This window comes from Gopherus flavomarginatus, chromosome 16 (assembly GCF_025201925.1).
Source record: "Gopherus flavomarginatus isolate rGopFla2 chromosome 16, rGopFla2.mat.asm, whole genome shotgun sequence".
NCBI lineage: Eukaryota > Metazoa > Chordata > Testudines > Testudinidae > Gopherus > Gopherus flavomarginatus.
In genome coordinates this window covers 1,273,777-1,301,527 of record NC_066632.1, presented here as the reverse complement: position 1 = coordinate 1,301,527, position 27,751 = coordinate 1,273,777, and the positions used below count along the sequence as shown (strand labels likewise).

The window sequence follows — 27,751 nt, the reverse complement described above, 5'->3', positions numbered from 1 at the left end:
ATTTCCAAGGCAAGGGAGAGCACAGAATGCTGAACCTCTAGGCCTCGTAGTGGGCCCTTGCCACAGGGAGCCGATCGTCTCCAGGGTAGACTCAGGTCAGACTAGCTGCTCCCAATGGCCCCTTCTGGGGTGAGAGTCTATTGAGCCGCCTTGACAGGCGAGAGCGAAATAGACCAGATTCGTTGGTTCAAAGCCTGGGAGGACCCATTCCCGCTCTCTGGTCTGACCTCCTGCAGAGCACGGGCCGGGGCACTTCCCCAGATTCATTCCTCGTTTGAACTAGAGCAAAAATCCACTCTTGATTTTAAAATTGCCCATGGTGGAGAACCCATCCCAGGCCTTGGTAAGTTGTTCCCGTGGCTAATGACCTCTGTGGTTAAAACTTTGTTCGTTGTTTCTAGTCTAACTCTGTCTAGCTTCAACTTCCCACCACGGGCTCGTTACCAACACCAGGAAGGGCTGAAGGGGAGTTGCTTGTAGAGAGATGAGATCGTGGTTATTCGGTGTAGGTTCCCAGTGTATTAATATGATTGACTTGTAAATGCTGGTGGCTGAACCTCGGCGGGTGTCGGCGGGTCTAGGACAGCGGAGCGGCTGTGTTCATTACAGCAGGTGAGGATTTGGCCCTCTCTTGGCAGGGTGGTGCTGCACAGGTGAGTCTCTTGGGGTGGTTAGGTCGAAGTCAGGGTGAAGGCCTGATGCACAGCCCTCCCCCCCCCCCCCAGCTGTGTGTGTTCGACTTATACTGGTTTTACCTGATTGAGTCAATTGGTGCAAAAGGCTGTACGGGCCCTGTTCTGTTGGTTTGAGCTGGGCTCATTTTGGTTTTGCTTAAGTCGGTTAGGAATCACTTCAACTCAAGCCTAGATGAGCCACTCTTAAACCAAAATAAGAATGTCCACACTGGTAGGCACTGGCTTAACTAAATTGGTTTAAAAAACAGTTTAAGCCAGTGCAATTTGTATGTGTAGACCAGGGGTCAGCAACCTTTCAGAAGTGCTGTGCCGAGTCTTAATTTATTCACTCTGATTTAAGGTTTCGCGTGCCAGTCATACATTTTAACGTTTGTACAAGGTCTCTTTCTATACGTCTATAATATATAACTAAACTATTGTTGTATGTAAAGTAACAAAGGTTTTAAAAATTTTTAAGAAGCTTCATTTAAAATTAAATTAAAATACAGACCCCCTGGACTGGTAGCTAGGACCCAGGCAGTGTGAGTGCCACTGAAAATCAGCTCGCGTGCCGCCTTCGGCACCTGTGCCATAGGTTGCCTACCCCTGGTCTAGGTCCCTGAAGGGGTGCTACCATGAAGAAGGGAAGTGCCTCCCCTTCGGCTCTGGTGGTCTGCTCTTCAGTTTGTGTCCAGTTCTTCCCTTCTGAGCCATGAGTTCATGGCTGCTTAGGATTTGTTTGCACTGGAGGTGTGCCCAGTTGCAGCCATTGGTGTAGATTTACCACTGCAGATTTCTAGCATAGATTGGCAAAGCTGCCGAAAGCCATGATTTGCAGCTGTATCCCTCTTGCGAGCAGCGGTGACTCTACCAATGCAAAGTGGGCTGTACAGCAGTTCAGGGACTTTCTCTGGTGACTGAGATTCCCAGGCCTTCATGTGGGTGAAAATGAACTGCAGAGGTTGAGGATGTGTGCTTCGTGATGTCCTGCCAGCTTTGTTCTCTTGTCCTAAGGTCGAGAGGCCTGAATCAACAAGATTCCTGCTCTCCAGGAACAGCAAACATTTCAGAGCTGTCCCTGTTACACGGGTCAGGGGAGAGGCCACAGGTGAAAATGGGGGAAGCCAAAGGAAAACATTTAGCACAGTGGCTATCAGTTGCTTCCAGTCTGAGACCCCTCCATGCTTCTATTTAGCAATATAGGAAGGGCAGCATGGTCCCAACTCTGGGGCACCCCCAGCGTCCTTAAATCAAGAACATGCAACTTTGCAGGGCAGTTTGGGGTTCCCCAGGTCCCGTGCCTCTGTAATGTTATGGAACGTAATGAATACGAAACAAGCCCCAGGCTCCTATAATTGTCAGAGTTTTTCCTGTGTTTTGCTTTGTCAAACTGTTGACATTGCAACTTGAAAGCTGGAGAAACTTTCCAAGCTCTTCCCCAGAATAATGGACTGCTGAAGACCACCATCTCAGCCGCTGCCAGCGGAACGGGTAGCCTGCCTGCAGGTTGATAAAGGGTCTGGTTTTCCAGAGGTGCAGTGCACGTGGCCGGCTGGCTTCAAGGGGAGTATGGGGTGCTGGTGCTGGGTGCCCACAGCTGTCTCGATTTAGAGGCACTGAGCCCTCCTGCAAACTGAGTGCAGGGCAAAGGGAACATGTGGGAAGCAAATCTCCACGGTGCCTGGTTTACAGAACTGAGGAAGCAAGGCTTTCTGAGAGGAGGAACAGCTGTTTGTTTTGGATTCCATTCTGGTCACTAGCAGGGGTGGGGAACTGCTCAGTTTAGCGTGAGGATGTGTCTGAGGGATCCTGTTATGCACTTAGGTTTGAGACGCTTTGTCCTCTGAGCAGCAGCACGGAACTCGTCTTTCCTCCGCTAGGTCCCCCGTCTGGGGCCGGGTACAGATGAGGAATCCCTAGCAAACTGCTTCTCAGTAATGTTTTACTCTCTCTTCTCCCCTTTCCCCTCCCCCAGCACGAGTAAATCAAGCCCGGACAGCCCACGCTCTGCTCTGTTCCTTTGCTGAGTCAGGAGGAGGAATGTAACCTGGCAGTAGTGTAATCAGCCACGCAGTAGCTGCGGTGCCATGGGGGGGGCGTATCTGATGAGCTGCCCCATGGGTGAGTGATGGCTCGAGATAAGCCTACACACTCAAGCACAACACCCCCCACCATCTCGCTCCTGCGGCAAGGCCCTGAATCGCACAGAGAGCTCACAGGGAGCAGAGAGAGACAGAGCATTTGCTTTAAAACCTAAACAACTGTATTTTCTTAAGCTGCTTTGCTGATACCTGCCTCCTCCCCCAAACAGAAAAGGATCGGCCAGACTTTATCCTGGGTACTGGTGCGGGGATTGTTTGGCCTTCCAGAGGGGCTTAATCTGCTTGGAATGGAGGGTGGGGTGGATGTTTGCTCCCATCTCCAGCACAGGGGATGTGCCTGCACATACAGGCCCAATTGTGGCTCCATGGTGGCACCTCACGAGCAGTCTCTATTGTCACTGACTAGCCCATATTTCTGAGCTCCCCAGGCATGCCTGATGTCAAAATGAGCCCTGTGCTTACAGCCTGTTCTGTGGTCGCACATGCTTAATACTCACTGGGGTGTTGCCTGCCGGAGATGCAAAACTACACACCCAAGAGGTTCGCCTTTCTCCCCCTCCTGAGTCACTCTGGAGACGAGCCCCATCAATCTTGCAGCTGTTGCAGTGGGGGCGCCTGTGTGGTCCATTGCTGAGCCTTTAGGTCTCTGGGGAGCAGTTTTTTATCTCCGCAGCTCTTCAGGCTGCTTATCGGCTGCATAGTAGGCAGGACCTCCTCTGTCTTCTCCTGCCCGGTTCGCAGGCTCTGGTGGGGAGTTCATACCGTGGAATGGCAGGATGATTCCCACCCTATGTGGGAGTTCCCTGCTCAACGATGTGTTTAGAGCTGGCAGAGGAAGCCAGTAGCTGTGTGCTAAGATCTGTCTTTAGTCAGCAAAAGGCCCCTGGTGGCATGGTTGGCTGGGTATAGAGGCCAAGGCTTGCCCTGCTACAAAGGCACAGCTCCACTGTCTTCTCCAGGGGAAGCATCCGTGGGACTGAGAGCAGAACTGGGCCCTGGCTTAAACTAGAGTGTTGTCTTGGGATAAGAACAGGAGAGAAGGGAGCCGGGACTCCTGGGTTCTCCCCAACTCGGGGAGGGGAGTAGGATCTGGTGGGTTAGAATGGGGGGCTGGGAGCCCGGACTCCTGGGTTCTGTTCCCATTTCTGTCACTGACTTGCTGCACCCCCTTGGATAAGTCCTTCCCTCTCCTGGCTCAGTAGAGAAGTGTCTTTGGTCTGCATCTTATGCTGGGTCACGTGGTATGTTCTGCTGGGCAGAGTGCCTTGGGGGGAGCCCACCTGCCAGGCTGATGGATCCCTTCTTGTGTGAGCAGAGCGGTGGAGCCTGGCCCATGAGAGAGAGCCCCGCCAGAGAGTGGGGGGCGGGGGAGGACATCTTTGCTTTCAGGGCTCTGGGCGCTGACCCCTGGCTTCCCCCAGTTGTTTGGGTGGGGTGCGGCGAGCCCGGCTATTGCAGAGTAATGGGTTGGTGGAGTGAGGGCCAGAGTGTCCCTGTTGTTCCAAGGCTCATGGGAGGGTGACTGGGCTTTGGGAGGTTGGTGTTCCTCCGCCTGGGGGGCATGCTGCAGGGACCCCATCGCTCAGAGGCAAATGTTGGGCATTTGCGGTGTGGTGATGCTTCGCTCCTTTCTGGCCAGCTAGTTCCTCTTCCTTCTCCCTGCTGGACTTGCCTTCCTGGGGCTCTCCTACGACCCCTCCCCTACTGAATGCAGCCATGGCAGGCTTCGTCCAGCTGGCTGGTCCCTGGGACACAAGCACCCACAGCCACATCTCGCCAGTGAGCCAGACCAGCGATGTTTCTTCGCGGCCGTCAGGCCCCGAGACCCCTGCAGCGCTGTCCTGAGTCCTACCGGAGATCGCCCCACCCTTTCCTTACAAATGCTTGCCTCTCTCCTTTCAGGCCCCGGCGAGATGTCTCTGTGCCAGTGTGCGGGGAAGCACAGTGACTCAGACATGGAGGGCTGCTGCTTCTCGGCAGGTGGCGGCCTGAAGGTGTACCTGCACTGGAGCGGCGAGGAGGAGGAGCGGTGCCAGACCTACACGCAGGGGGTGCTGAGCGCAGAGGAGATCTGCATCGACATTGCCCAGAAAATCGGTGAGTGCTGGCTGCCTGAGGGGCCTGGAGTGTCCCTGGGCTACTGCCACTCCAGACAAGCCTCCATGAGTCTGCCCCAAAGACAGGGCTCTGAGCAGTCACTTGTGCTTAACGCTGCTGGATCTGCCAGGGAGGGTCACCGTCCAGCGCTGCATTGGGGTGGGGGCTGATCCCTCGCTTCAGACTCAAAGATGAAGGTTCCCTCTGCTTCCCTATGATGCTGGCAGCCTGCTGGGCCAGTGAGCAGTGCAGGTGTTACGAGAGCACCAGTGTCATTGTAACTGTTTCTTCCTGCCTACCCTGTCCGTTACTGCCCTATGGGGTATGATCCAAAGCCTGTTCTTCCCTTTAGCGTCAAGGGGCTGTTGGGGCATGTGTCCTCCTGAGATACCAAGAACCGTGAACTCGTGTGACCCCGGGTTGCTAGTGTGCAGCTACTCTGCAGGCCACCCTCGGCCCTGTCTATGAAGGCAGCCGCGCTGCCAGCCTGGCACTGGCACCCTCTGCATGTGCCCACGGCACTTGCAAGGAGCCTTGTTCTCTGCGTAACCCTGAGCTCTCACTGGCCAGTGCTGTCTGTGATGATGTGGCTCTGCCCACTGGGGATTATGAATCCCGTCGGCTGGACGATACCAGCTGTGCTCTGGTGCCGTAGAGCCGAAAGGGCTGTTACTCCCTCCGTGACCAGCTCCCCCTCTGAACCAGCCAGTCCCTGACCAGAGGCAAAAGGCTCTAATCCCTGCTTGTCCCGACACCACCGAGTCCCCCTTGCTACGTATTGTTGAGAGTTCACATCCCCCTTAGAAGCTCTGTGTCCGTTAGAGCTGTAGCTCTTGCTAATCAGGATCACTGGCTGTAGCCTCCTGTGTGTGTCTGGCATTCCTAGGTGAAGGGGTGAATCTCCCTCTTGGGCCTTTACTGGAAGGCTGAGTTATCGAGCATGACTAGCTCAACTGTGGTGATGTGGCCTCTGACTCGTTGGCATTTTCACGTGATAAACATTCTGCCACTTTCCAGGGACTTTCCTTGGTGAGCCACCGGAGCCTGGTTCTTAGGTCCCCTTAGAGCCGAGCCGCCAGGGCTACTCTTAGGGTCTGTGCAGGGGTATTTCCTTGTCATGCTGGGAGAAGGAGGGAGTGGTTGATGTGCCTTTTAACCCCGGGTTTGCTGCAAACCTCCCTTCCTCCTGTATGAGGCCAGCTGACAAACCAGGCTGGGATAATGTTTCCCATCGTGGTGGTTTCTGCTTGGTGCAGTTTTAAAAAAAAAACAAAAAAAACCCAACTCCGCAAAACCAGTCATGCTGCTGAGAGGCTTGTCAGGCCAACTGGCTGCCTATGAGCAACCAGCCTGGGGTGTGGCGATGTCTCTGGAGGAGGCAGTATGGCCTAGTGCAGAGAGCACTGGACTGGGACTCGAGACCACCACTGACCTGCTGCTGGGTGACCTTGGGCAAGTCTCTGTCCCGGCCTGTGCCTCAGTTTCCCCATCTGCAAAACAGTTGATGATACTGACCTGCTTTGTAAAGCCCTTAGAGATCTGCGGCCAAAGTGCTATTTAAAAGCTAGCGATGAGGATTCTTGTTAAAAGCAGGCTAGTTTTAACAAGTACTTTTAAATTAGGAGCCGTCATGTGGCTCAGAAAAGGCTAATTCCATTCTTGCATTGTGGGACTTGGGCCTAGATCGTGGGTCTCGGAGCATCAGGCGCTATTCCTGCTGTTGGCACTCAGTGAAGGAGTGTGTTACTGGTAAAACCCTGTAACGAGGAGGAGCTTCCAGGACAAGACAATGAGAGACGCCGCTATAAAACCGTGCTGTTTAAAGCAGGGGCAGAGGAGAAGTGCATCCCTGCCATGGCACAGGAATTCTCTTGTCTCCTGCAGGGATCACGCCGCTCTGCTACAGCCTCTTCGCACTCTGTGATGTGCAGGCCAGAGTCTGGCTCCCTCCCAATCATGTGTTTGAAATCAGCAAAGACACCAACCTGAATCTGCTCTTCGGCATGAGGTGAGAACTGCTCCCTGGGGTCACGGGTGGCTCCTCTCATGCTCTCTGCTTTTGCTAGCTGCAGTTGGGAGGCGAGGGGCCCCTTAGCCAGCTGCCAAGGGGTAACATGCCAGGCATTTGAATAGGAACGCTCGTGTTGGGGACAAGCATCCCTTGGTCCTTTGGTTACCTGGGAAGGGAGGCAACAGAAGCAATTAAGAAGCATGGATAAAGGTTGGCATCAGGTCAAAGAGGGACCGGGCAGCATCTCTGGGTAAGAGAGAGAAACTGTGCATGTCTTTCTGGGTCTCCCTTGGGCCGACTGCGGCTGAGAGCTGGGCGGTGTGCCCCTGCAGTGGAGATCTCCATCCCAACCTGCATCCTGTGCTGTTCCAGTCCGTGCTTCCCCAGTCAGCTCTGCTTCTGCTGTGCCAGACCTGGGCTTCTCCTGAGCCGAATCTACCAGTCATGTCATTGCATAGCACTAGTGACGTGGACAAAGGTCCAAAGGGAAATAGGCTGAGACCCCCCAAACTCATTCTCCCTGTGATTTAGGGAATCGTGTTGGTCTAGGTCTCCAGGTACAAAAAGAGGAGTGTGTGGTTTTTTTACAGCCGTTAGGCAGTTCTGCTTATTGATATCCTCCCTGTGAGGCTCTTACATACCACAGGAATCATGCTGCATGAGGCAGCGTATCCTCCTAGAACGCAGTCACCAGTGCTTTCACGGCGCGGCTTTCGTGCTCAGTTTTATAGCATCTGAGTCAAAATAAAGGCAAAAGTGAACAGGGATTACAAGACTGTTTGGTCTGGGTTTTTTAGGCCCTGTGAACCTCTTCTCTGGCAACTTTCCTCCTTAGCACCATTGTGCTTCTAATGAGAGAGTGGAGTGTTTGCTTGGAGGCGTCTCGTACGTCCCTGTCAGGCATGCAGGGGCTGAGGACAGCGCTGACTAGTTAAAGGCCATCCGTCTAGCACTGCGCTGATGGCCTGCAAACCAGCAGTGGCCAAAGGGTCTGTATGGGAGCCATGGTACTGAAGTGTGGATCCTGGGCTCCTAAAAAACAGCCTGTTGCCAGCCTCATCTGCAGTGCAGACAACATATCCCAGCATGCTTAGCTGCTTAGCTCAAGATGGGGCAAAGCATGCTGGGATATGTAGTCTTTGTGCTGCTCTAAACAGCATCGCTATAGGCCACAATCTCTGTACCAAGGTTGCCCGGAGTGGGGGGAAGTGTGGCAATTTGCCCCAGGCCCCACAAGGGCCCTGTGAGCGCTGGCCTGGCGGTGGGCCCTTCAGTCGCTCCGCGTCTTTGGCGGCATTTTGGCGGCGGGGGGGCCCTTCAATGCTGCCGAAAATGCAGAGCGACTGAAGGGCCCCCCGCTGCCGAAATTCCGCCGAAGATCTGGACCGCCTCCTGGTGAGTACAAGTGCCACAGCTCCCCCACTTTGTCCCAGGCCCCCTGAATCCTCTGGGTGGCCCTGCCCAAAGGACGCATGCAGTCTGATTGCAGATACCGCATAGGTCTCTGGCAGCTGAGCCCCTGGGTTGGACAGAGCATCAGTCACATTGATAATGGACAGCCTGGTTCAATGGCCGGATCCAGCCCCTAGATTACAAATGCTCATGTTGCATGCTGTGATATCCCAGCAGCAGCACTCTGTTCCCCACCCCTCCAAGGCACAGCTAGGTGCAGCTCTGTCGCTCCTCTGTCCTCAGCCAGGACGGGTGGCTAAGCCACCCACGCCGGAGCACGCCCAGCTTGGATCAGAGCTTTGCTGTGTGAGATGCTGGACACTCCATGTTAGACGGTGCACTCTGTGCTCCGCGGAGCGCCGATCCTACCCATACCTATGTCCGGAGAGGCGAATGGCAGGCTTGGGGCCTGTGACAGTAGCTTGCCGCATTGGTAGCGGTTTGATTCTGTTGCTGTTGAACGGCTCAGGAGCCTTGGTTTCCATGCAAGTCTTGCTGCTGGACAGTCCTGTTGGTTGGGCATCCCTGCCTTGATTTCTGCTTGACGGGCTCGGAGACAACTTGTGCTGCACGCAAGTGACTCCTGTCCTCAGCAGCTCTGGTGCTGTCGTGGCTGCCTGCTGGCGCAGGCTTACTCTGGTGAAGCGCTCTTGTTTTGAAGTGCTCGATGGAGAGCCATGTTCTGACCACTTTATGGGCAGGGAAACTGAGGCCGAGAGAAGCAGCATAACCTGCGCCAAGGTGACTGAGTCAGTGGCAGAACTGGGTCTAGAACACAGGAGTCCTTAGCTCTGAGAGGCGTGTCTGCTCTGGCTGAGACCTCTGATCCCATGAGCCTTTGTAAACTGCAGGTTTTTTAATCCCGTCTCCTCCCTGTGCCCCGAGAGCAATTTGAGTTTGGTGAATATGGAGCTGGGCACTGAGAGGAGAGGGTGTTCTCAGGCAAGGGAGTGCCAGGCAAGTGAAGTACATTCCTTTGGAAGAAGCCAGCTGCACCTGAGAGGTGTATAGTCTGGCGCATTTCCCTGCCCATAATACCCAGCCCCTGGAAACCTCCAGCCTCTCCAACAGCCTGGAAGCCACAAGCTGGAGATCTGTGTGGGAGGTTCCCTGAATCAGGGGTGTTTGGCAAAGGGGGTGCAGGTCTGTGATGTGCTGAGAGCCGTTCCTGTTCAGTGGCCTGGGCGAGGTCTTGGTCCCCATGGCCAGTGCAGCACTGACCCCCTCGCTTGTAGCCCAGGTCTGTCTTGTGTCTGCCGAAAGGGCCTTGAAGTCTAAATTCCTCCTGCGCGGCGAGGCCCAGCTGGCGGAATTGGGGAAAATGTCCTGGGAGACTCATCCTGCTGCAGCTCTGCTGTAATAGGGGCTTTTGGTCCCCAGCTCGCTGCATTGGCATGGACGCTGTCTGCCAGATTTAAACCGCCTGCACCATGGGGGAGTGCTGGCTCATGCCCTTCCCCGCTGGAACATGCGCAGGCGTTTCTCTGGCCAAGCTCCAGCGCTCGTTCATCTGTACGGAGTGGCCTGCAGCATCCAGCGCCCCAAGCAGCAGCTCTGGGATGCCAGCACGAGGGGTGGAGACCTCAGTATTGAACAGGAAGCACTTGCCAGGCTAGGCTATGCCAAGCTGCACCTGGAGGGTCCTGCAGCAGTGGGGAGGCTGGCAGGGTCGGGTCCTTGCTGATACAAATCTCTGAAACTACTGCATGCTGGTTTGTACCAGCTGAGAAGCCGGCCCTTAACTCTAGCAGGGTGTAGGTCTGCTTGGCTGTATTGCCAGTCCCAGAGGGGTGGTGATGTGCTCTAGTGGAGAAGGCACTGGACTAGGACCCAGGAGACCTAGGTTCTATTCCCAGCTCTGCCGCTGACCTGCTGGATAACCTTGGGCAAGTCACTCCATGTCTCCGTGCCTCAGTTTCTCCTGCTGTAAATAGCACTAATGATACTGGCCTCCCTTGTAAAGCACTTGGACATGCACTAGTGAAAAGCTGGCTGCGTGGCCATCAGAGCTGAGCCCTGCAACTGTGGCTTTCTATGCTGCTGCTATGGAGACCAGGCTCCCTTTCCTGTGACGCCTGCCTGCTGCTTGGGGCAGTTTGGAGGGGACTGACTCAGAAGCAGAAGGGGGAGGATTTTGTAGCCAGGGTCTGGCAGCTGCTGAACCACCGGGCTCAGTGGTGCTGTGGCCCTTCCTGCCTCCCACAGGTTTGTCTGTGTGTCTCCTCCACAGGTACTACTTCCGCAACTGGCATGCGATGAGCGACAAAGAGCCGGCCGTTTACCGCAACGTTCCTCGGCAGAGCGATGCCCTCGAGGACAAGCTGCAGGGCGGTGCGCTTCTGGACAAGTCGTCCTTCGAGTATCTCTTTGAGCAGGTGGGGGCCCCGGTGCCGTGACTGGGAAGGGCTGGCGTCCCAAAGGGTTACATACAGACCCATGGCTTCCTAGGGATGAGTGCTGCCTTCACCAGCACTTCCCGCTGGAATACCTCTGATATTCGGCTAGGAGTGTGCTGAGTGCAGGATGAAAACCTGTGTAAAACAGGCAGGGATCTGACACTTGCCTCAGTGGAGACTCGGTCATTGATTCCCAAGTGCGTGGGCACAATGTTTTCTTAGCTTCCCCCTCACTCGAGCTGGCTGTGCATTGCTTTCCTGATTCAGTGGCAGGAAGCCACCTTGCCTCCAGGCTGTGGGCTGGGGAAAGGTTTAAACAATGTAGAAATGGCCAAACCGGATCAGAGCAGGGGCCCACGTCCCTCTAGCCTGGTATCCCACCTTGGATGGGGCAGCACCAGCTGCCTCAGAGGAAGGTGTGGAATATCCTGCCCCGAGGAAATTTCCTCCTGAGCCCTGATAGCTCAAGGTCAGGGCACCTGCCCTAAAGCAGGGGGGTCTGCAGCTCTTCCAACACAGAAGAAAATCTTTAAGATTTTGCCTCATTTGATTTAAAGATATTCCAAATCTGCTCCGGACCGTAGGAGCTGAGAAGGGCTCTTCATGAGGCTGAGAAGGAAGACAGCTAAATTTGAGTGGATGGTTTGAGTCCCCTTTTCTCTTTGGAGAACATTGTTTTTCTGGTTCCCTTTGCAGGGGAAATACGAGTTCATTAATGATGTTGTGTCTCTGAAAGACCTTCAGAGCGAGCAGGAGATCCACCGATTTAAGAATGAGAGCTTAGGCATGGCTGTCCTTCACCTCTCTCACATGGCTCTCAAACGAGGCGTCTCTCTCGAAGAAGTGGCCAAAAAAAACAGGTGATTGCAGGGTGGATGGGCATCAGCGTTGTGCTGTCCACCTCCATCCCAGGCACTGCAGTTCAGCTAGTGTGTGGCTGCTGAATGGCGGCCTCTTCTGGGGCGGAGCTTGCCCCACACAGCGCTGAAAATACTATGGCTTTCATGGAGGTGGTTTCTGGAACCCATCATAGGAGTCGCCTGGCGGCAGGTGTTGGAACTGAATTGGCCCCAGGAGAGCCCGCGTTCACATTGCGCCGCTTTTCCTCCAGCGGGCACCCTGCCACCCAAGGGGGCAGTAGGGCCTAAGACACGTCACGCTGCACCGGGCACTAGGGTTCGTGGTGGAACAGTGTTGTGTGACTGCATGCTCTGCTTTGCCATTCGCTCTCCCTCCTGTGCGACGCCCCTCCCGGTGAGCAGGCCTGCTGACTTCCCCTGTGTCTCCATGCTCTGCTTTGCCATTCGCTCTCCCTCCTGTGCGACGCGCCCCCGGTGAGCAGGCCTGCTGACTTCCCCTGTGTCTCTTGCAGCTTCAAGGGCTGCATCCCGCGCTCCTTCTGCAGGCAGATCCAGCAGAACAGCTACCTGACCAAGTTCCGCATGAGGAACGTCTTCAGGAAGTTCGTGCAGCGCTTCCAGCGGCACACGGTCAGTGCTGGGAAGCTGACGGAGCAGGACATCATGTACAAGTACCTGGCCACCTTGGAGAACCTGGCCCCCCGCTTCGGGAGTGAGCTCTTCCCGGTCCTTTCCCTGGAGACGGCCTCCGAGGGCGAGAAGGTGCTGCTCTATGTGAACGGAGGGCACGCACAGCTGGAGGACGGCTGGGTGTCGTCTCCCAGGGACAGGCCCACCACCCATGAAGTCCTGGTCACCGGCACGGACGGGATTCAGTGGCGGACTGTCCCTGTTGAGGTAGGTTGTACTCGGCTCCCCTGCCATGGGGGGCCACTGGCTCCTCTTCCTTGGGAGTAGCAAGTGGCAGTGCTGGTCCTGTTCTAGCTAGGGCTGACTGACCCCCGCTACCCCCCCACCCCCAGGCACTGCGGCCTAGTGGATAGAGGCTAGGGCTTGGGCTCAGGAGACCTGGGTTCTGCTGCTGGCCTGCTGGGTGAGTCATGGCCCTGCTCAGTGCCTCAGTTTCCCCATCAGTAAAATGAGGGTAATGGCTAGTGTTCGGCCCAGGCTGGGGTAGGGAATTTCGGTGATGGTACTGATCTCCTGTGAGAGCTGCTGCTGAAAAAAGCTAGGAAAGAGCCAGGCAGTGGTCGTTAATGGGGAAACACCTGTCTCTGAAGGCACAAGACTAGCCTGGCCTTGAGGGCCCAGTGAATGAGTGCGGCATGGCTCCAGCGTCCGGGGCTTGCCGTGTTCCGTGCCACACAAGCGCTGCTAACCCCAGGGACTTGCTCAGCAAAGCGCGTTTCTAGCCCTGGCAAGTGGTGTGCTCGCTCGGGCTTGCCTCGGTGCTGGCACGAGCCGTGTTGCTGCTGCCGCAGCTGAAAATGCTGCCTCTTCCCAGGGTGTGCAGTGGCCAGAACCTCCAGGGATGGTGCCTGCTAAGGCCGAGTCAGAACTGATGTGGGGCGGAAGGCCCATGTGGTGGAGCAGAGGGCTAGATGCTAGCTGGCAGGAGCGGACGTGTGGAGCCTAGTGCCATGGGAGAATGCAGGCCAGACCTGGCCACCGCTTCACCTAGTCTGTGGATGCTGCCCAGCCCCCTGGAAAACTGGAGCTGTGACCCCACTTTGTTTTACTTCTGCAGAGTGCAGAAAGCCTCCCCCACCGGGGCTATTTTGGGAGAAAGACCAGAGCCAAAGAGCTGGACCTCAAAGGGCCGTGTCAGCCAGTGGAGAGGAGCGAGGCCAAGTGGGTGCGCTTCTGTGACTTCCAGGAGATCACGCACATTGCCCTCGAGGACTGCAAAGTCAGCATCAACCGCCAAGACAACAAGTGCCTGGTGAGGGCTCTCCCTGCATGACGGGGCTCTGGAGTGGGAACTGCCTTCCTCCGGCTGTGGGAGGGGAGTGGGGGCTAGTGGTTAGAGCAGGAAAAGCCTGGGTTTTGTTCCCAGCTCCAGCTGTGGTGTGGGCTTGGCCAAGTCAATCCTGCGTATGTCTGTCACCTGGTAACTGGGAGGTGTTAGGCTTTAATCACTGAATGTCTGTCCAGTGCTTTGGAGCCACAGCTCTCAGGGTAAGCCCACTGGAGATGGGAGGGGGTTGGCATTAGAGGGCAGACTAAGGAACAGCTCCTGGCTCCAGCCATCTCTGGGATGGGGGGGTGCCGGGGAGGGGATCTAAGGGAGCTGTGGGTTGTGTGCAGAGGGAGCGGGGTCACTACCAGAATCTTGGGGCTTTCCCATAGTGCATCAGGATTCCACAGGTGTTGCTGTTAGTGCCGTGCCTGCTGCTGGGAGTTCCAACCCATGTGGTGAGCGCTCAGGGGTTGATCCTTGCACCACTGGCTGGCTCAGAAACCGGAGCTGGGACAGTGAAGCAGGGGGGAGGGCGAGGCCTAGGCAGCCTCTTGGCCAGCCAGTGATGACACCCCATGGCTCTTTTTCCCCCCCAGGAGCTGGTTCTCCCATCCTACGAAATGGCCCTGTCCCTGGTGTCGCTGGTGGATGGCTACTTCAGGCTCACGGCTGACTCCAGCCACTACCTGTGCCACGAGGTAGCCCCGCCACGGCTGGTGATGAGTGTCCTGAACGGCATCCATGGGCCAATGCAGTAAGTGGTGCCTGCTGCCGAGTGGGAGACCTGGGGCCTCGGTGCGGCCTGGGCCCGTCTGACACCTTTCCCACCTCCAGGGAGGAGTTTGTCTTCGCCAAGCTGAAGCGGGAGGAGCAGGATGGGCTGTACGTCATCCGCTGGAGCATCCTCGACTTCAACAGGCTGATCCTGTCGGTGATGAAGAGGGACAGAGGGCAGGTGAGGCAGGCGTGGGGTGAGCAACGTGCGTCCGAGATGGAATCGAATGAGCGAAGGCCCCGTGTGCGTGACAGCTGCTGCGCTGGCTGTACGTTCTTACACTCTGCTCGGAGCTCCTGTCAGCAGCAGTGGTTTGCTCTCTCAGCCTCTGCAGAGGGAGGACTGCGTGAGCGGTGGAGTGTCTTGTTCTGGTAGGGTTTGCTGGGGTGGGAGGAGGCAGGTTAGAGCAGAGGTGTGGCACTTGGGATGGTCCTTGGTTCCCTGGAGAAGTTTGTTCCCCAGTCCCGGCCAAGCCCTGGAGAAAGCTCCGTCTCCCACCCAGAGTAGCTTGGCCTTGTTCCTGGGACGCTCTGCCAGCTGCATGTCACAGAGCTGGTTTTCTGCTCATGAGAGCCACTTGTCCTGAACGGTGCCTGGGCTGGGAGCCAGCTGGGTGGAGTATATGGACCCAGCACCAAATGCAGGCTCTGCTGCGTGGCACACCAACGCTTGGAGCTGCTCTGACTGCCTTTTACTGCTCTCCCCATGTTCGGAGGGGTTGGGCCAACCTGGGTCTGATCCGGGCAGCTCCAGACATATATGTGCAGCCATCTCTGGGGTCGAAAGTGGCAACTAACAGACACAGAACACAAGAGTGGGGCAAAGGGAGACTTAAAGGAAAGAGACTGGGGTGAGCCAGGGGATTTTCCCAGGACCGCATTGGAATCCAGCTCCTTTTGCCCGGCTGCCCAGGCAGAGCAGCGCATCTTGTCTGAAAGTCTCATTAATTCTAATCTCACTCAAGTACATGCATGTCTCAGCACGCAGCTGCCATGAACACAGGGCCGCTTGGGTCTGTGCCCTGCCACTGGCACATGCCTCTCCGTAGAAACACTCCCTTTCCCTGGCGCCTCCACGCCTTGCATGGCGGGTCCCTGGCACAACCCTCCACACAATCACCCTGGGGAATGCAGGCCACAATGCCAGCAGATAGGGAACCTGGGGGCAGCAGGTGCCAGGAGGAGCCTTGTGAGGAAAGCTGCAGCTGGTACAGCATCTGGGCATGCTGTGTAACCGGCCGGGAAGGTATGGGCTGCCCTGGTGTCTCACTTGCGGTGAGAGTGAGTGCTTTCTCCTGAGGCGACCTAGTTACTGCAGGAAATGCCGGAGCTGAGCAATAACTTCCTTCTCTGTCTTGGGCTGGCGTAGGGCAGTGGCAGCAGACAGGCTTAATCAAGAGGCAGAGACCTTGCCTGCCCACTGTCTGAAATGGCAGTGCTGCCTGGAATCCTGCTGTAGTCCCCTTGGCCAGAGCTCGGATGGAAGAGGTGCTGCCGGGCTGACTGCTTGGAGAGATGAGCTGGGGGGATTGTGATGAAATCTAGGCAGCCAGTGGTGGTGAGACGCTGGTTAGCCAAGCGCAGGGCTTGACCCCAGACCCTGCCTGTAGCACGGCGCTCTGAACCAGCGAGAAGCTGCAGGCCCCTGCCACCCACTGATGGTTTTTAGTGGCATGGGTGAGTGACGGCAGAGTCTGCATGCTCAGGCGTGAGACTGTCAATGGGGCATGTGCACGCTGAGCGGGGGTTCTGGGAGCCATGGGCTTTGGGTTATCCTGTCACAGCGGCATCTCTTTCCCCTCTCTCCCTGGGACGCAGGCCACCCCCAAGTACAAGCAGTTCCGGATCCAGAAGAGAGGCATCTCCTTTGTGCTGGAGGGCTGGGAGCGGGAGTTCTCCACCGTACGGGAGCTGATGGACGTTCTCAAAGGCTGCACACTCAAGTCGGGGGATGAGAGCTTCGCGGTGAGGAGGTGCTGCCCGCCGAAGCCGGGAGGTATGAACCCCCCCCCACTGGTTTGGGGAGTGAGATTCTCCCCAGGAGCCTCTGGCAGCAGCCGGGGCTCTGCCCCAGCCCGGAACTCCCACATGCAGAGAGCCAGAGCAGTCTCCTAAACGGTTTCATAGAATCATAGAATGTGAGAGCTGGAAGGGACCTCAGGAGGTCATCCTGTCCAACCCCCTGCTCAAAGCAGGACCAGTCCCCAGACAGATTTTTGCCTTGGTCCCCTAAATGGCCCCCTCAAGGATTGAACTCCCCACCCTGGGTTTAGCAGGCCAATGCTCAAACCACTGAGCTATCCCTCCTCCCCACCAAGGTTTGTTTCAAGGCTGGTGGGGTCTCTGACCTCCTCTTCCTATGGGCCTCTCCCCACAGAGATTTCAGACCTGATCATCACTCGGAGGGTGAAGGACAGCACCAGGCAGATCCTGAACCTGACCCAGCTCAGCTTCCACCAGATCCGGAAAAATGAGATCACCCAGGTCAGCCTCCCTGATGAGGCTCCGGGGGACGGGTCGGTGTCCTAGAGAAGAATCGATGCGCAAGGAAAGCTGATGCAGTGGAGGGAACTGGGGAGCAGGTGCTGGGCCTGGCTCAGCGACCCCATCAGGAATGGGGGCTCAGCACCTTCAGCCCAGGGACGGTCTCCCTCTGGCCATGGTGGAGGGCAAGCAGGGTTCTCCCTGCGGTGCCGAGTAACCCCTTGCTACTGTCTCCCCTGCAGAGAGCTCACCTCGGCCAGGGCACCCGCACCAACATCTACGAGGGTGTGCTGCATGTTTGCGGGGCTGCTGGCGGGGATGACGAGGCCGAGTACTTCTCCACCGAGCAGAACAACAACAGTCGGGAGATGCATGTGGTACTCAAGGTGCTGGACCCCAGCCACAGGGACATCGCCCTGGTGAGCCGAGCCCTGGGGCTGTGTGGGTGGGCGGGAGGGAGTGCTGGGCCCAGCCTGCTGGCGACTCGGGGTTGGAGCTCTGTGGTGTGAACGGGCTCCATGCTCGGGACGCCACACGGACTGAGACCGGGACCCTGCCTGGGAGCCTCCTGATGGTGCCGTAGCCCAGGGGACTGTAGGACGAGGAGGGGGTACTTCGGAGCCCAGGAGGAAGGGTGACTCTGAATGTGGGGAGATGGCCCTGGACCCGGATAGGAGCCTGGGGGAGGAGTGGTGAAATGGCCCCACCCCCAGCCCGTTTGGCTGCTTCGGTTAGCTAGTCCGAGGTGGCTGGCTGTCCCGGGGATCATGCTCCAGTGACTTCTCCGCTTCTCTCTGCAGGCGTTCTTTGAGACGGCCAGCCTCATGAGCCAGGTCTCGCACATCCACCTGGCCTTCGTGCATGGCGTCTGCGTGCGAGGCTCCGAGAGTGAGTAACCGCGCCCCAGTGCGTGGCCCTCCCCTGGATGGCAGCTGCAGCTGCCTCCCTCCGTCCCTCCCTAACAGCCTGTCTGGCCCTTTGACCCCGCAGAGGGGCTCAGGGACCCTCTGAGAGGGCAGGAGTCTTCTTCCCCATCCTGCCTGTGCAAGGGGTTTCATCTCAGCAACAGCTGATCAGACTGCAACTTGCCAGCATGTCTGTCCTGAGTGTCCTCAGCTGGGCCCCAGCCTGCAACCCTGCCTTGCCCTCCAGTGCCAAAGAGCCAGGCTTGCAAGGACTGGCCTCTTCTGCCCTCTCAGATATCATGGTGGAGGAGTACATCGAGCACGGCCCCCTGGATGTTTTGCTGCGGAAGGAGAAAGGCCGGGTGACCGTCGGCTGGAAGATCACGGTTGCGAAGCAGCTCGCCAGCGCCCTGAGCTACTTGGTGAGAAGCTGTGTTTGGAACTGGGATGTGTCCTGGGCGGCGGGGTGTTCGTTTGAGGCTGCTCTGGAGAGCCATGGGCTTGTTCAGACACCTTTTGTCCCTGCTCCTCTCTGCTCCAGCCCCCGGGGAGCACGGAGACGAGGAGCGATTCATCCAAGGTCGCCCAGCAGGATGCTGGCAGTGCTGGGATTTGAACCCCGGCCTCTCGCCAAGGTGCACCACTAGGTCTGAAATCACGTGACTGTCTCTGGTAACGTGAATCGCGCTCCCTGGTCAGAGCTAGGCCTGGTGGGGGCCTGGGAGAGCTGGGAGTGGAATGCTGCCTTCTCCCTTCCTTGCTAGGACCATTGCCAGCAACTGCTTGGAAAGGCTGCGGGTGGCAGCACATAGCCCTGTGCAGAGCTGCACAAAAGCCAGTTGGGCCTCCTGCTCCTGTTCTCCCCCCACATCTGTTCCGGGGAGTGGGAAAGAGGCAGGAAGTGAGTGCCTGCATGTTGAGCTCTGACAGGCCCAGGAGTCTAGTGTCCTGCTTCTGCCCACGGAACGAACCATCATTCCAGCCTGGTCTTCAGACCCTGCAGAGCACTGGGAGTATCTTAAAGGGACGAAGCTCCTCACCTCTCACTTCATTTTTTTACAGGAGGACAAAAACCTGGTGCATGGCAACGTGTGTGCCAAGAACATCCTGCTGGCCAGGAAGGGGTTGGAGAATGGGTTGTTGCCTTTCGTGAAGCTCAGCGACCCTGGGGTCAGCTTCACGGTGCTCTCCCGAGAAGGTACTTTCTCCTCCCGCCTAGTTCTCAGTGCTCTCCCTCCAGATGCCCGGCTTGTCGGTGGCTGCAGCTGAGCGGGGCTGGACTGTGCTCCCTGCAGCTCCCATGCGGGAGGGGAAATCCCAGAGTGCTGTCACCAGGCTCTGCAGCAGGGATTCCTGTGAATTATGCATCAGCTGGGCTGAGCGCAGTCATCCCAGGTTTCATTCGGCGCATCAGCCAGGCTTGGCTCATGCTCCTGTCTGACCCTGAGCGGAGCCCTGTGAGTTGTCTGCTCCAGCAAGGATCTCGTAAGCAAACGAAAGGCAAGGCCTTTCTCCAGCGCCTTCCCGCCCAGCAGGTCCTCGAGCACTTGCCAAACAACTCAAGGAGTCACTGCAGCCACCCTGGATGTGCAGCCACCTCTGGGGTCTGCTGTCAGAGCTGTTGGAACAGTGCACAGCAACGTGACACACCAACTGAGGACAGGAAGTGGAGGGATAGTTTTTGGTAGAAACAGTCGGGAGAATTGGATGCAGCATGTGGTCATCCATACTAGAGTTTGGCCAGGACTCGGGGGCCAAAAGAGCTCTGGGATTGACTGTGACCAGAATTTTGCATCTCCACCATCCCCTGAGCACCATGTGGAGTCCTGAGATCTGGGCCCATTCCAAGGGCCGAACCTCACTCCCTGCAGCACAGGCCCCCTATCCACACTGGGGTCAGCAATGACTCTCAGGGGAGAGCGCCTGCTACTGAGCCACCCATTCCATTTCCTGTAGCACTGCCTCCGAGGGAGCCTGCCCTCTGCTGAGCCCCGGTGTGCTGCCTGCAGCCCAGCTCTCCTTTGAGAGATGTGACCGGATCAGAGCACCGAGTGGTGTGGGTTATGCGCCCCTGGTGACTCTGGTCACCAGGCCCTGCTCATGAGACTCCCATTTGGTCAGTTTGCTTTGTCCTCTCCTAGCTGGGAGCCCGGCCCCTCCTGCCTCCCAAGCAGGGCTAGGGACTCTGGAGCTCTTCCTGCCAGAGCTGCATGTGTGACTCCTGATGTCAGCACACAGCAGGGGTGGGTTGCCCTTGCAGAGCCGAGCTGGGTCACCGTGACCGGGCCCGACTCCTTCGGCGTCTGCCCCATTCCTGAGATCCTGCTACAGGGGGCTTTCTCCAAACCCGAGTTCTTAGTGGTGTGTGCGGTTGCTCAGGCAGTGTCTCTGCAGCAGCCCTGAACTCCTGTTTCCTCTTCCCCAAGAGCGAGTGGACCGGATCCCCTGGATCGCCCCGGAGTGCGTCCAGGATGTCGGCAGCCTCAGCACCGCAGCCGACAAATGGAGCTTTGGCACCACCCTGCTGGAGATCTGCTTTGATGCGGACGTCCCGCTGAAAGAGCGCACCCCCTCTGAGGTAACGCCTGCACCCGGGTGCCTGTACCCCCCCAGCCTGGTACGCGCCTGTCCCATAACCTCAGCTGTGCCCGTGAGCTGCCCTCTGGCTAGTGAGAATGAGAGATGTAGCGGCTGGATACACTGTTTTTCCCTCAGACTCTAGCATCTCTTCCGAGGCCGGCATGGCAGAGGGAATGGGATGTGCTGAGTGGGGTGAATCTCGGGGGCTCTAAACCCCACTGGGAAGAGGCTGCTCCGTTCTGTGGCAGGCCAGAGCTGCTCTGGGTGGCAGGGGGCTGCAGAGGAAACAGTCATGAGGCAGGGGAGAGTGCTGAGTTTCTTGAGAGACAGCAGGAGTGGGGGCTGTGTGGCTCTGAATGGCTCGCCGCAGCTGGGGTGTGGCTTGCTCAGTGGGACCCTCCTTTCCCTGCAGAAAGAGCGCTTCTATGAGAAGAAGCACCGCCTGCCCGAGCCGTCCTGCAAGGAGCTGGCCGCCCTGATCAGCCAGTGCCTGACCTACGCCCCCAGCGAGCGGCCCTCTTTCCGAACCATCCTGCGGGACCTCACCCAGCTGCAGCCGCACAGTAAGCCCTCCAGCCCCCCGCCAGGTGGCAGAGCACACACAGGGGCTGGAAACAGACTAAGGGAGACTTCCTGACTCCTGGGCAGCTCCTCCGCTCTGTGTCAGGCCAGGCAGGGAGGGTGAGGGGCCCCCATCTCTGCTGGCATCTGGCCTGCATCGATACGCGACTCTCCCTCCTGGCACTCAGGAGAAGGGATGACCGAGACAAAACAAACCTGCCACCCCTGGAGCCCAACCAGGAATGTGTGGTTACCCTAGGCTTGGCCCATGCCTTGCACCTGGCGCCCCACATCCTTCTGGCCACTACGGAGCTCCCTTTGCTGCTCCTCGGCTGGCCATCACTGAGCGAAGTGTTGCACTGGCGCATGGCTCGTGCCAGTCCTGTCAGCCACGTGGCTCTTCTCCTTGCGTTCCAGACCTCGTCGATGTCACTTCCGTGAGCCCCGAGTTTCCCGTGTCGGACCCCACGGTCTTTCAGAAACGCTACCTGAAGAAGATCCGAGAACTGGGGGAGGTAAGTTGCATCCATAGCAACCCCCGCCCCGGTTCAGTGGCACCATGTCAGTGCACCGCCAGAGGGCAGCAGAAGTGGCTGCGTTTCCCGAGAGCCCGGACAGCCCCGTCCCTTTAGCAGGGATAGACTCTGTCCGGGTAGGTGAGCAAAGCTGCTGGCTGAGGCCCTGCATTAGGAGGACGCTTCGCTGCAGGCAGGTGAGGGCACGACTGCTGACTGTGAGGTTTCTTGCACCACTGCTGGAGAGTGTGCACTTAGGTAGATGAGCCTCTCGTCTGCTCCAGCCTGGGTCGGCCTGTGCTGCCCTGTCCCTGGGAAGCTGGGATTCCCTGGCTGTTACTGTTCATTTCCAGCGCTCTTTGGGCACTGCCCCCGACCTGCCACTAACCGGCTTTGAGCTCGGGCCGGATCCCAGGCTGGCAGAGGATGTTTCCACTGGAGACCTTTGTCTGAGAAGCTTTTTTCCCCCAGCTAGTGCGTCCCACAGGGGCCTCTCCCCACATCAGACAACTGGAGCCCTGCTCTGTGGTGGGATCTCAAAGCCCCGTTTCTGTCTCCCAGGGTCACTTCGGCAAAGTGAGCCTGTACTGCTATGACCCCACCAACGACGGCACCGGGGAGATGGTGGCCGTGAAGTCACTGAAGTCTGGCTGCAGCCAGCAGCTCCTCACCAGCTGGAAGAGGGAGATCGAGATCCTCAAGACGCTGTACCACGAGAACATTGTCAAGTACAAGGGCTGCTGCAGCGAGCAAGGTACAGCCCAGCCACCGCTGGGGAGCGGGGCTCCTGGGGGAGGATCGCAGCAGAGCGTTGTCTCCCTTAGTCCCATGTGTCCTGCGTTGTACGCAGCTCCCTCCCAAGCCGGTTAGTGTGCTAACAGCCCAAGGCACGTGCTCTATGGACACCCCCACCGCCCCCGTAGGCTGAGCGTGCTGTGGGGCTCCCCTGCTTCCCCCAAGGTGGGATTAACTATGCATGCCCCCCCAAGGCTGCTGCTTGGTGCCGGAGGGGTTAAGCCTTGATTGCAAATCCCCAGTCCAGGGCAGAATGGTTGCACCTCTCAGTCAGCTGGCAGAAGGGAGCCCTAGGCACTCCCTGCAAAGGCTGGCCAGCTGCCCAGGGGTTGTTCTCCAGGACCGTGGGACATAAGGCGCAAAGCTGCAGTATCGCAGGAGGGGGCTTAGCCTCTGGTAGGACCGTGATGGAGATTCAGGCTGTGGCTGCGTTCCCCTTGGCTGCGTCTCTCTGCTCCGCTGCCCACCGTAGCCTGTCCCGGTGAGCGCATCACTTACATCCGGCTCCTCTTCCAGGGGAGAAGATTGTGCAGCTCATCATGGAGTACGTGCCCCTGGGCAGCCTGCGGGATTACCTGCCCAAGCACAACGTCAGCCTGGCCCACATCCTCCTCTTTGCCCAGCAAATCTGTGAGGTAACAGGGCCCAATCCAGGCAGCGTGTGGGGGGCCTGTGCTGATGCTGTCACTGCCTGGGGGAGAAGGGGCTACACAGTGTGTCTGTGCTACTCCAGAGCTGGGGTAGGGGGCTGGGGAAACATGATTGTGTAGTGTGCAATGTCCAGGGGAAGGAGTGGGGTCTAGTGGCTAGACCAGGGGGGAATCTGGGCACTGGGAGTCCTGGGTCCTATCCCCAGTTCTGTCAGACTCTTCATGTGACCTTGGGCCAGTCCCTGTCTCTGGATGCTTCATGTTCCTGGCTGCAGAATGAGGATAATCCGGTGTTTTTCCACAGGGCATGGCTTACCTGCACTCCCTGCACTACATCCACAGGGACCTGGCTGCTAGGAACGTGCTGCTGGAGAACGAGAATGTGGTGAAGATCGGTGATTTCGGACTGGCCAAAGCCATCCCCGAAGGGCACGAATATTACCGCGTCTGCGAGGACGGAGACAGCCCTGTCTTCTGGTAAGCGTTGTGAGGTCCCAAGAGAGCCCTCCCAGGGGTCCCCATGTTTTCCCGCTGAGGGCAACGCCGGTAGCTTGCTAGCTATCCCAGTGCCCTGGTGAATCTGCATTGTGCGAAGCTGACTAGCCAGCCTCCTCTTGTTAATAGAGAGGGTTGGCCTGATTAAAATACAGGTCCCATTGCATGCTGGGACCTGTAGTCTTTGTGAGCCACACAGGTGAGTGGCCTTGGGCCACGTGCGAGCTGTGATGGAAGAGCAAATTCAGTTACACCTGGAGGCTGTGTGCATTGAGGGTCAGTCTGCAGTGCAGCCACGGTGGGGAGGATGACTGGGTAACCAGCATTTGTGCCACCTCCTCCCTCGGCAACTGCCAGAGCAAGTCTGCCCAGAGACTGCGTCTGAATGTGACGGCTTCCTTCTGTACGTTCTCTGCTGTGCCAGAGATGTGGCTGGGAGGCCCTGAGGAATGGGATCCTGCCGTCCGTGCAGGGTCTGGCTTGGGACTCTCCGGGATGCTGTGCAGGGCCATGGCACAGAATCTCTGTTGTGAGCCCCTCAGAGCTCAAGTGCCGTTTTAGGAGGGATTCTGGCTATGCTTTGGCTGTGGGTCCCTTGTGCTGATGCCCTGTGGTTGCAACTATAGCTTGATGGTGCCCGTCTCCCCTGCCCCGCCCTGCAGGTACGCTATGGAGTGCCTGAAGGAGTGCAAGTTCTATTACGCCTCCGACGTCTGGTCCTTCGGTGTCACTCTCTACGAGCTCCTGACACACTGTGACTCCAGCCAGAGCCCCCCCGTGGTGAGTGGAGAGGGACTGACGGGGGCTTTCCTGCTCCTGGGGTTCGAGTTTGCTGAACAAGTAACAAGCAGGACCTTCCTCCACTAACCAGCTTTGGTCTCCCTCCCTCTTAGAAATTCATCGAGATGATTGGTGCGACTCAGGGTCAGATGACAGTGCTGAGGCTGATCGAGCTGCTGGACAGGGGGAAGAGGCTCCCGAGCCCGAAGGACTGTCCTTGTGAGGTGAGGCTGTCGCTGAGTGGTGCCTGTTAATAACTTCACGCAGTGCTACAGCCCATTCCGTCCCAGTGGGACCCCAAGTGCTCCACAGACTATACAGGGATCACTTCTTCCACCCCTGGAGTATAGCCATCACTCCTGTGGGATGTGATGGCTGCTTCCCGCTGCTCAGCAGCCTAGGACAGGAAGTGAAGAATCCAGTGATGCGGCAGGGCGACACAGGGAAGCAGAATTGACTCCACGACACCAGGGATAGCACCACAGCTGTATAAGTGCTGGGCTCGGGCAGGCCCTCGAAGAGCAGAAATACGCAGGTTGTGGACTGACATAGCGAGGCAGTCTCTCTGCCTTCCAATGAGGGCTTTGCCTCCAGAGGGCCTGGCTAAAGATTAATTGCCTTCACTCTGATTAGGAATGGAAGCAGTAGGTTGGCCTTGCTGCTAAAAGATTGCAGGGTGAAATCCGGCCACTGCTGAAGTCAGTGAGTGCTCTCCCTGGGATTCCACTGGACTGGGCAACCTTGAAGTCTCTCCAGCCAGCTGCCCTGCCCTGAGCAGAGGCTGTATCCTCCAACACCCATGGCCGTAGGCAGAGAGAACCCTCAGCTAGCGGAATAAGGGAGCAGTGGTGGCTTTTGTTACTTTGGGTTGGTTTTGATAGGCTTCGGAGCAGGGGAGGGTACATGTCAGCCAGAGGGCTGTTCCCAGCTGCCTTCCAGCTCAGGTTGGGGGTGGCTACTTTGAGTGGTGGGTTTGATTTCTGCTCGGCCTGCCTTTCAGCTGTTCTTTCCTTCCTCAGATCTACTGCTTAATGAAAAACTGCTGGGAATCCGAAGCTTCCTTCCGCCCAGCGTTTAAGAACCTCGTCCCCATCCTGAAGAACTTCCACGAGAAATACAAGGCTCAGGCCCCCTCGGTCTTCAGTGTGTGTTGAGTGGGATCTTGGGAACTTGCTCGGGGAAGGACCACGGTTGCCTTCAGCTGGAAACCCTCTGGTGGAGAGGCCACTTTGAAGTGCTGGGGAGGGTTGGGACTTCACCACTTGCTGCCTCAGTGCTGCTGCTGCACGGAACCATCCTACTCGATCCACTTTTCCACCGTGTGCCTTGGAGTCCAGGGAGCCCTCCGTGTAAGGAGAGAGGGCTGGCGAAGCATCTGTTGCCACTTCTGCTTTGGCCTGGATTCGTAGGCTCTCCAGTCAGGGGGATTTTAATCCCGGAAAGTGATTTCCCTCTAGGCAATGCAGCCAGAGGAAGCTGTGGGGCTGTCTAACAACCAGGCACATCTCATCAAACCTCTTGGCTTGTGTCCGCGCTGTGCAGCCAGAGCGCTGTGCGTGTTGAAGGGGGTGGACATGTGAAAAAGCCTCCTTGGAGCCTAATATGCTGCATCCCAGGCTGCTGTCAGGAACTCCTAACACCTTTGCGGGGGGCTGTGGGGCAAAGGCTGGAGCTTGAGGGGTGGGTACTTCTGTGGGTATAGGCCTGAATTTAGCCCTGTAACACTGCATCTGGGGCAAGGGGAAGCAGGGGGTGCATGGGTAAGGCAGCTGCCAAGTGAGGGCTCGAAGCATTATTAAAAAGGATACACTGGGCCTGTGCCTGCTTCCTCCTCCAGCTGGACAGGGGCTCCCAGCCTGCCCTGCTCTGTGGTGCTTTTGCAGCTGGGGGAACGGGCCTGTCTTGGGCATGTCCCCTACCTGTTCTTCACTGATGCTTTGGTCTTTGAGCTGGGGAAGCTCTGGCCCATCCTCCAGCTTCTTGGGATCTTGCCTGGTTTGTACCATAAAGCACCACAGTGCCTGCTTCTGCTGCCAACTCCCAAGCACCAGCAGAGGTGCTCTACCCCCGGGACAGCGGCTGGCTTCCTCTGTAACCCCTGTGCAGCTGCCTATGCCCCCCTCTGCTCCCATCGCTCCTTGAGCAGAGAGATGTTCCCCCTCAAAAGGCCCCTGAGGGCTGGGGGCAGGTGCAGGCTGACTGAGGGGGCTGCCCTCTCCGTATTGCCTGCTGGGCCTGGCTTTCTCCAGCGTGGACCCTGCTTGCTCCCCAGTGGCTGACCAGGGCCTCTGCTGGCCCTGCAGTCAGAGGCCTTTTCTTTGCTCTGGGGCAGCCCTTCGATGCACTCCTGCAGCCTTGGCTGCTGCCCAGGGAGCAACAAGGGGAGCTCCTGTGCCCCACTGGAAGGGCTGTTTGGGGCCCAGAGGGAGCATGTGTTGGCTACTGGCCCCATTTATGGGAAACCTCCCTGAACAGGCAGCAGCTGCCCCAGCCTGTCCGTCCATATCTCTCGAACGCCTTGGTGAGGCACGTCGTCCTGTGCCCCCCATGGCTGTCCGCTCCAAGGGGACATACCGAGGCTGTTCCCTCAGCTGCCACCGTCCACGTGCCAGCCAAAGGTTTTTCTCGTGTCTCCTCTCCCACAGCCAAGCACTGTGAATTAGATCATGTGGTTGGGGGAGGGGTCTGGAGCCTGCTGGCCTTAAACCAAATCCGGATCACAAGAGAAGAACTACCTTTATCTGCTCACCAAATCACAGCCCCACCCTGTCTTCTGGCCACCTAATGCCAGCATTTGCCAGACTAGTCCTGAAAAAGCCAGTTAGCCCTTAGCCCTGGTTGTGGGGCCACGTCTAGAGAAGCAGGGCCAACAACATCCAGTTGAATGCCCTCTTCCTTGGCAACAGGGACTGCTGCGGTCGCGCGTGTGCTCGTCCTGAGGTCTCAGATTCATTCTCCATGCGCTGCAGAGACGGCTGCATTGCCACCGTTGATTATGTTACAAAACCCGGTGGAGGGACGGCTCAGGCCCTGAATGAACAAGGCCTTAGATCCGTGCGCTGCCAACATCCACTCAGCCAGCATGCTTGTAGCCTTTAGTGTTAGTTGCTCACTGTCTCAGCTAAATGCCTGGAATGTTTTTTGCGAAGGAAATGGGTGTGGGCTGTACCCAGCCCATCTGACTCTGCAGAACATTTGGGGTCTGGTTCTCTCTTCCCACCAGGAATGATCACCGGCTTTGAGCAAGTGAACTTTTGTGGCACTTTATTACTAATGAAACGTTAGCAGTTGGGTGTCTCAGTTGTTTGTTCTTTCAAATGTGATTCTTGGAGTCCTCTAGCCCTCAATCTCTTGTAGCCCCAGGCTAGAGAGCAGGTGCTATTGCCTGGTGCCCAGCCCCAGAGCCAAACTGGTGCCCAGCCCCAGAGCCTAACTGATTTCAGTAAGGTCAAGGAGCCAAAGTCAATATGTTGCCCGCACCAATGGAAATAAAGTCACTCAAGCACCAATCCTGCTGACCCTGAGGTGTTCGCAGTCCAGGAAGGACTCTGGCATTGGAGTAGCCAGAGCTGCTCCCACTTCTTGCCCTGCCAGCTGGGCTGCAGCTGGGAAGGGACACCCACCGCTCCAAGGGTGCATGGCCATACGTAGAGCTGCTCC

The 27,751-nt window shown here is 57.5% G+C and overlaps 1 protein-coding gene across 3 annotated transcripts; it reads left to right on the top strand.

The window, feature by feature from the left end:
* Positions 1-513: 513 nt before the first annotated feature.
* On the top strand, positions 514-27,381 carry TYK2 (tyrosine kinase 2). Of its 3 annotated transcripts, XM_050924811.1 has the most exons (24): positions 514-612; positions 4,679-4,873; positions 6,758-6,881; positions 10,567-10,711; positions 11,429-11,592; positions 12,105-12,489; positions 13,340-13,534; positions 14,149-14,306; positions 14,387-14,507; positions 16,145-16,322; positions 16,704-16,810; positions 17,053-17,229; positions 17,611-17,698; positions 18,010-18,137; positions 18,778-18,913; positions 20,142-20,293; positions 20,708-20,858; positions 21,274-21,371; positions 21,933-22,125; positions 22,683-22,801; positions 23,121-23,293; positions 23,974-24,091; positions 24,205-24,315; positions 25,111-27,381. In XM_050924811.1, exons 2-24 carry the CDS (start codon positions 4,690-4,692, stop codon positions 25,243-25,245), a joined length of 3,540 nt encoding a protein of 1,179 aa, XP_050780768.1. In that variant the 5' UTR covers positions 514-612; positions 4,679-4,689; the 3' UTR covers positions 25,246-27,381. The 3 variants fall into 3 exon arrangements, with proteins under 3 accessions (XP_050780768.1, XP_050780769.1, XP_050780767.1); XM_050924812.1 differs by lacking the exon at positions 514-612 and having other exon boundaries at positions 2,199-4,873; positions 12,105-12,354; XM_050924810.1 differs by lacking the exon at positions 514-612 and having other exon boundaries at positions 2,199-4,873.
* The last annotated feature ends 370 nt before the right edge of the window (positions 27,382-27,751 follow it).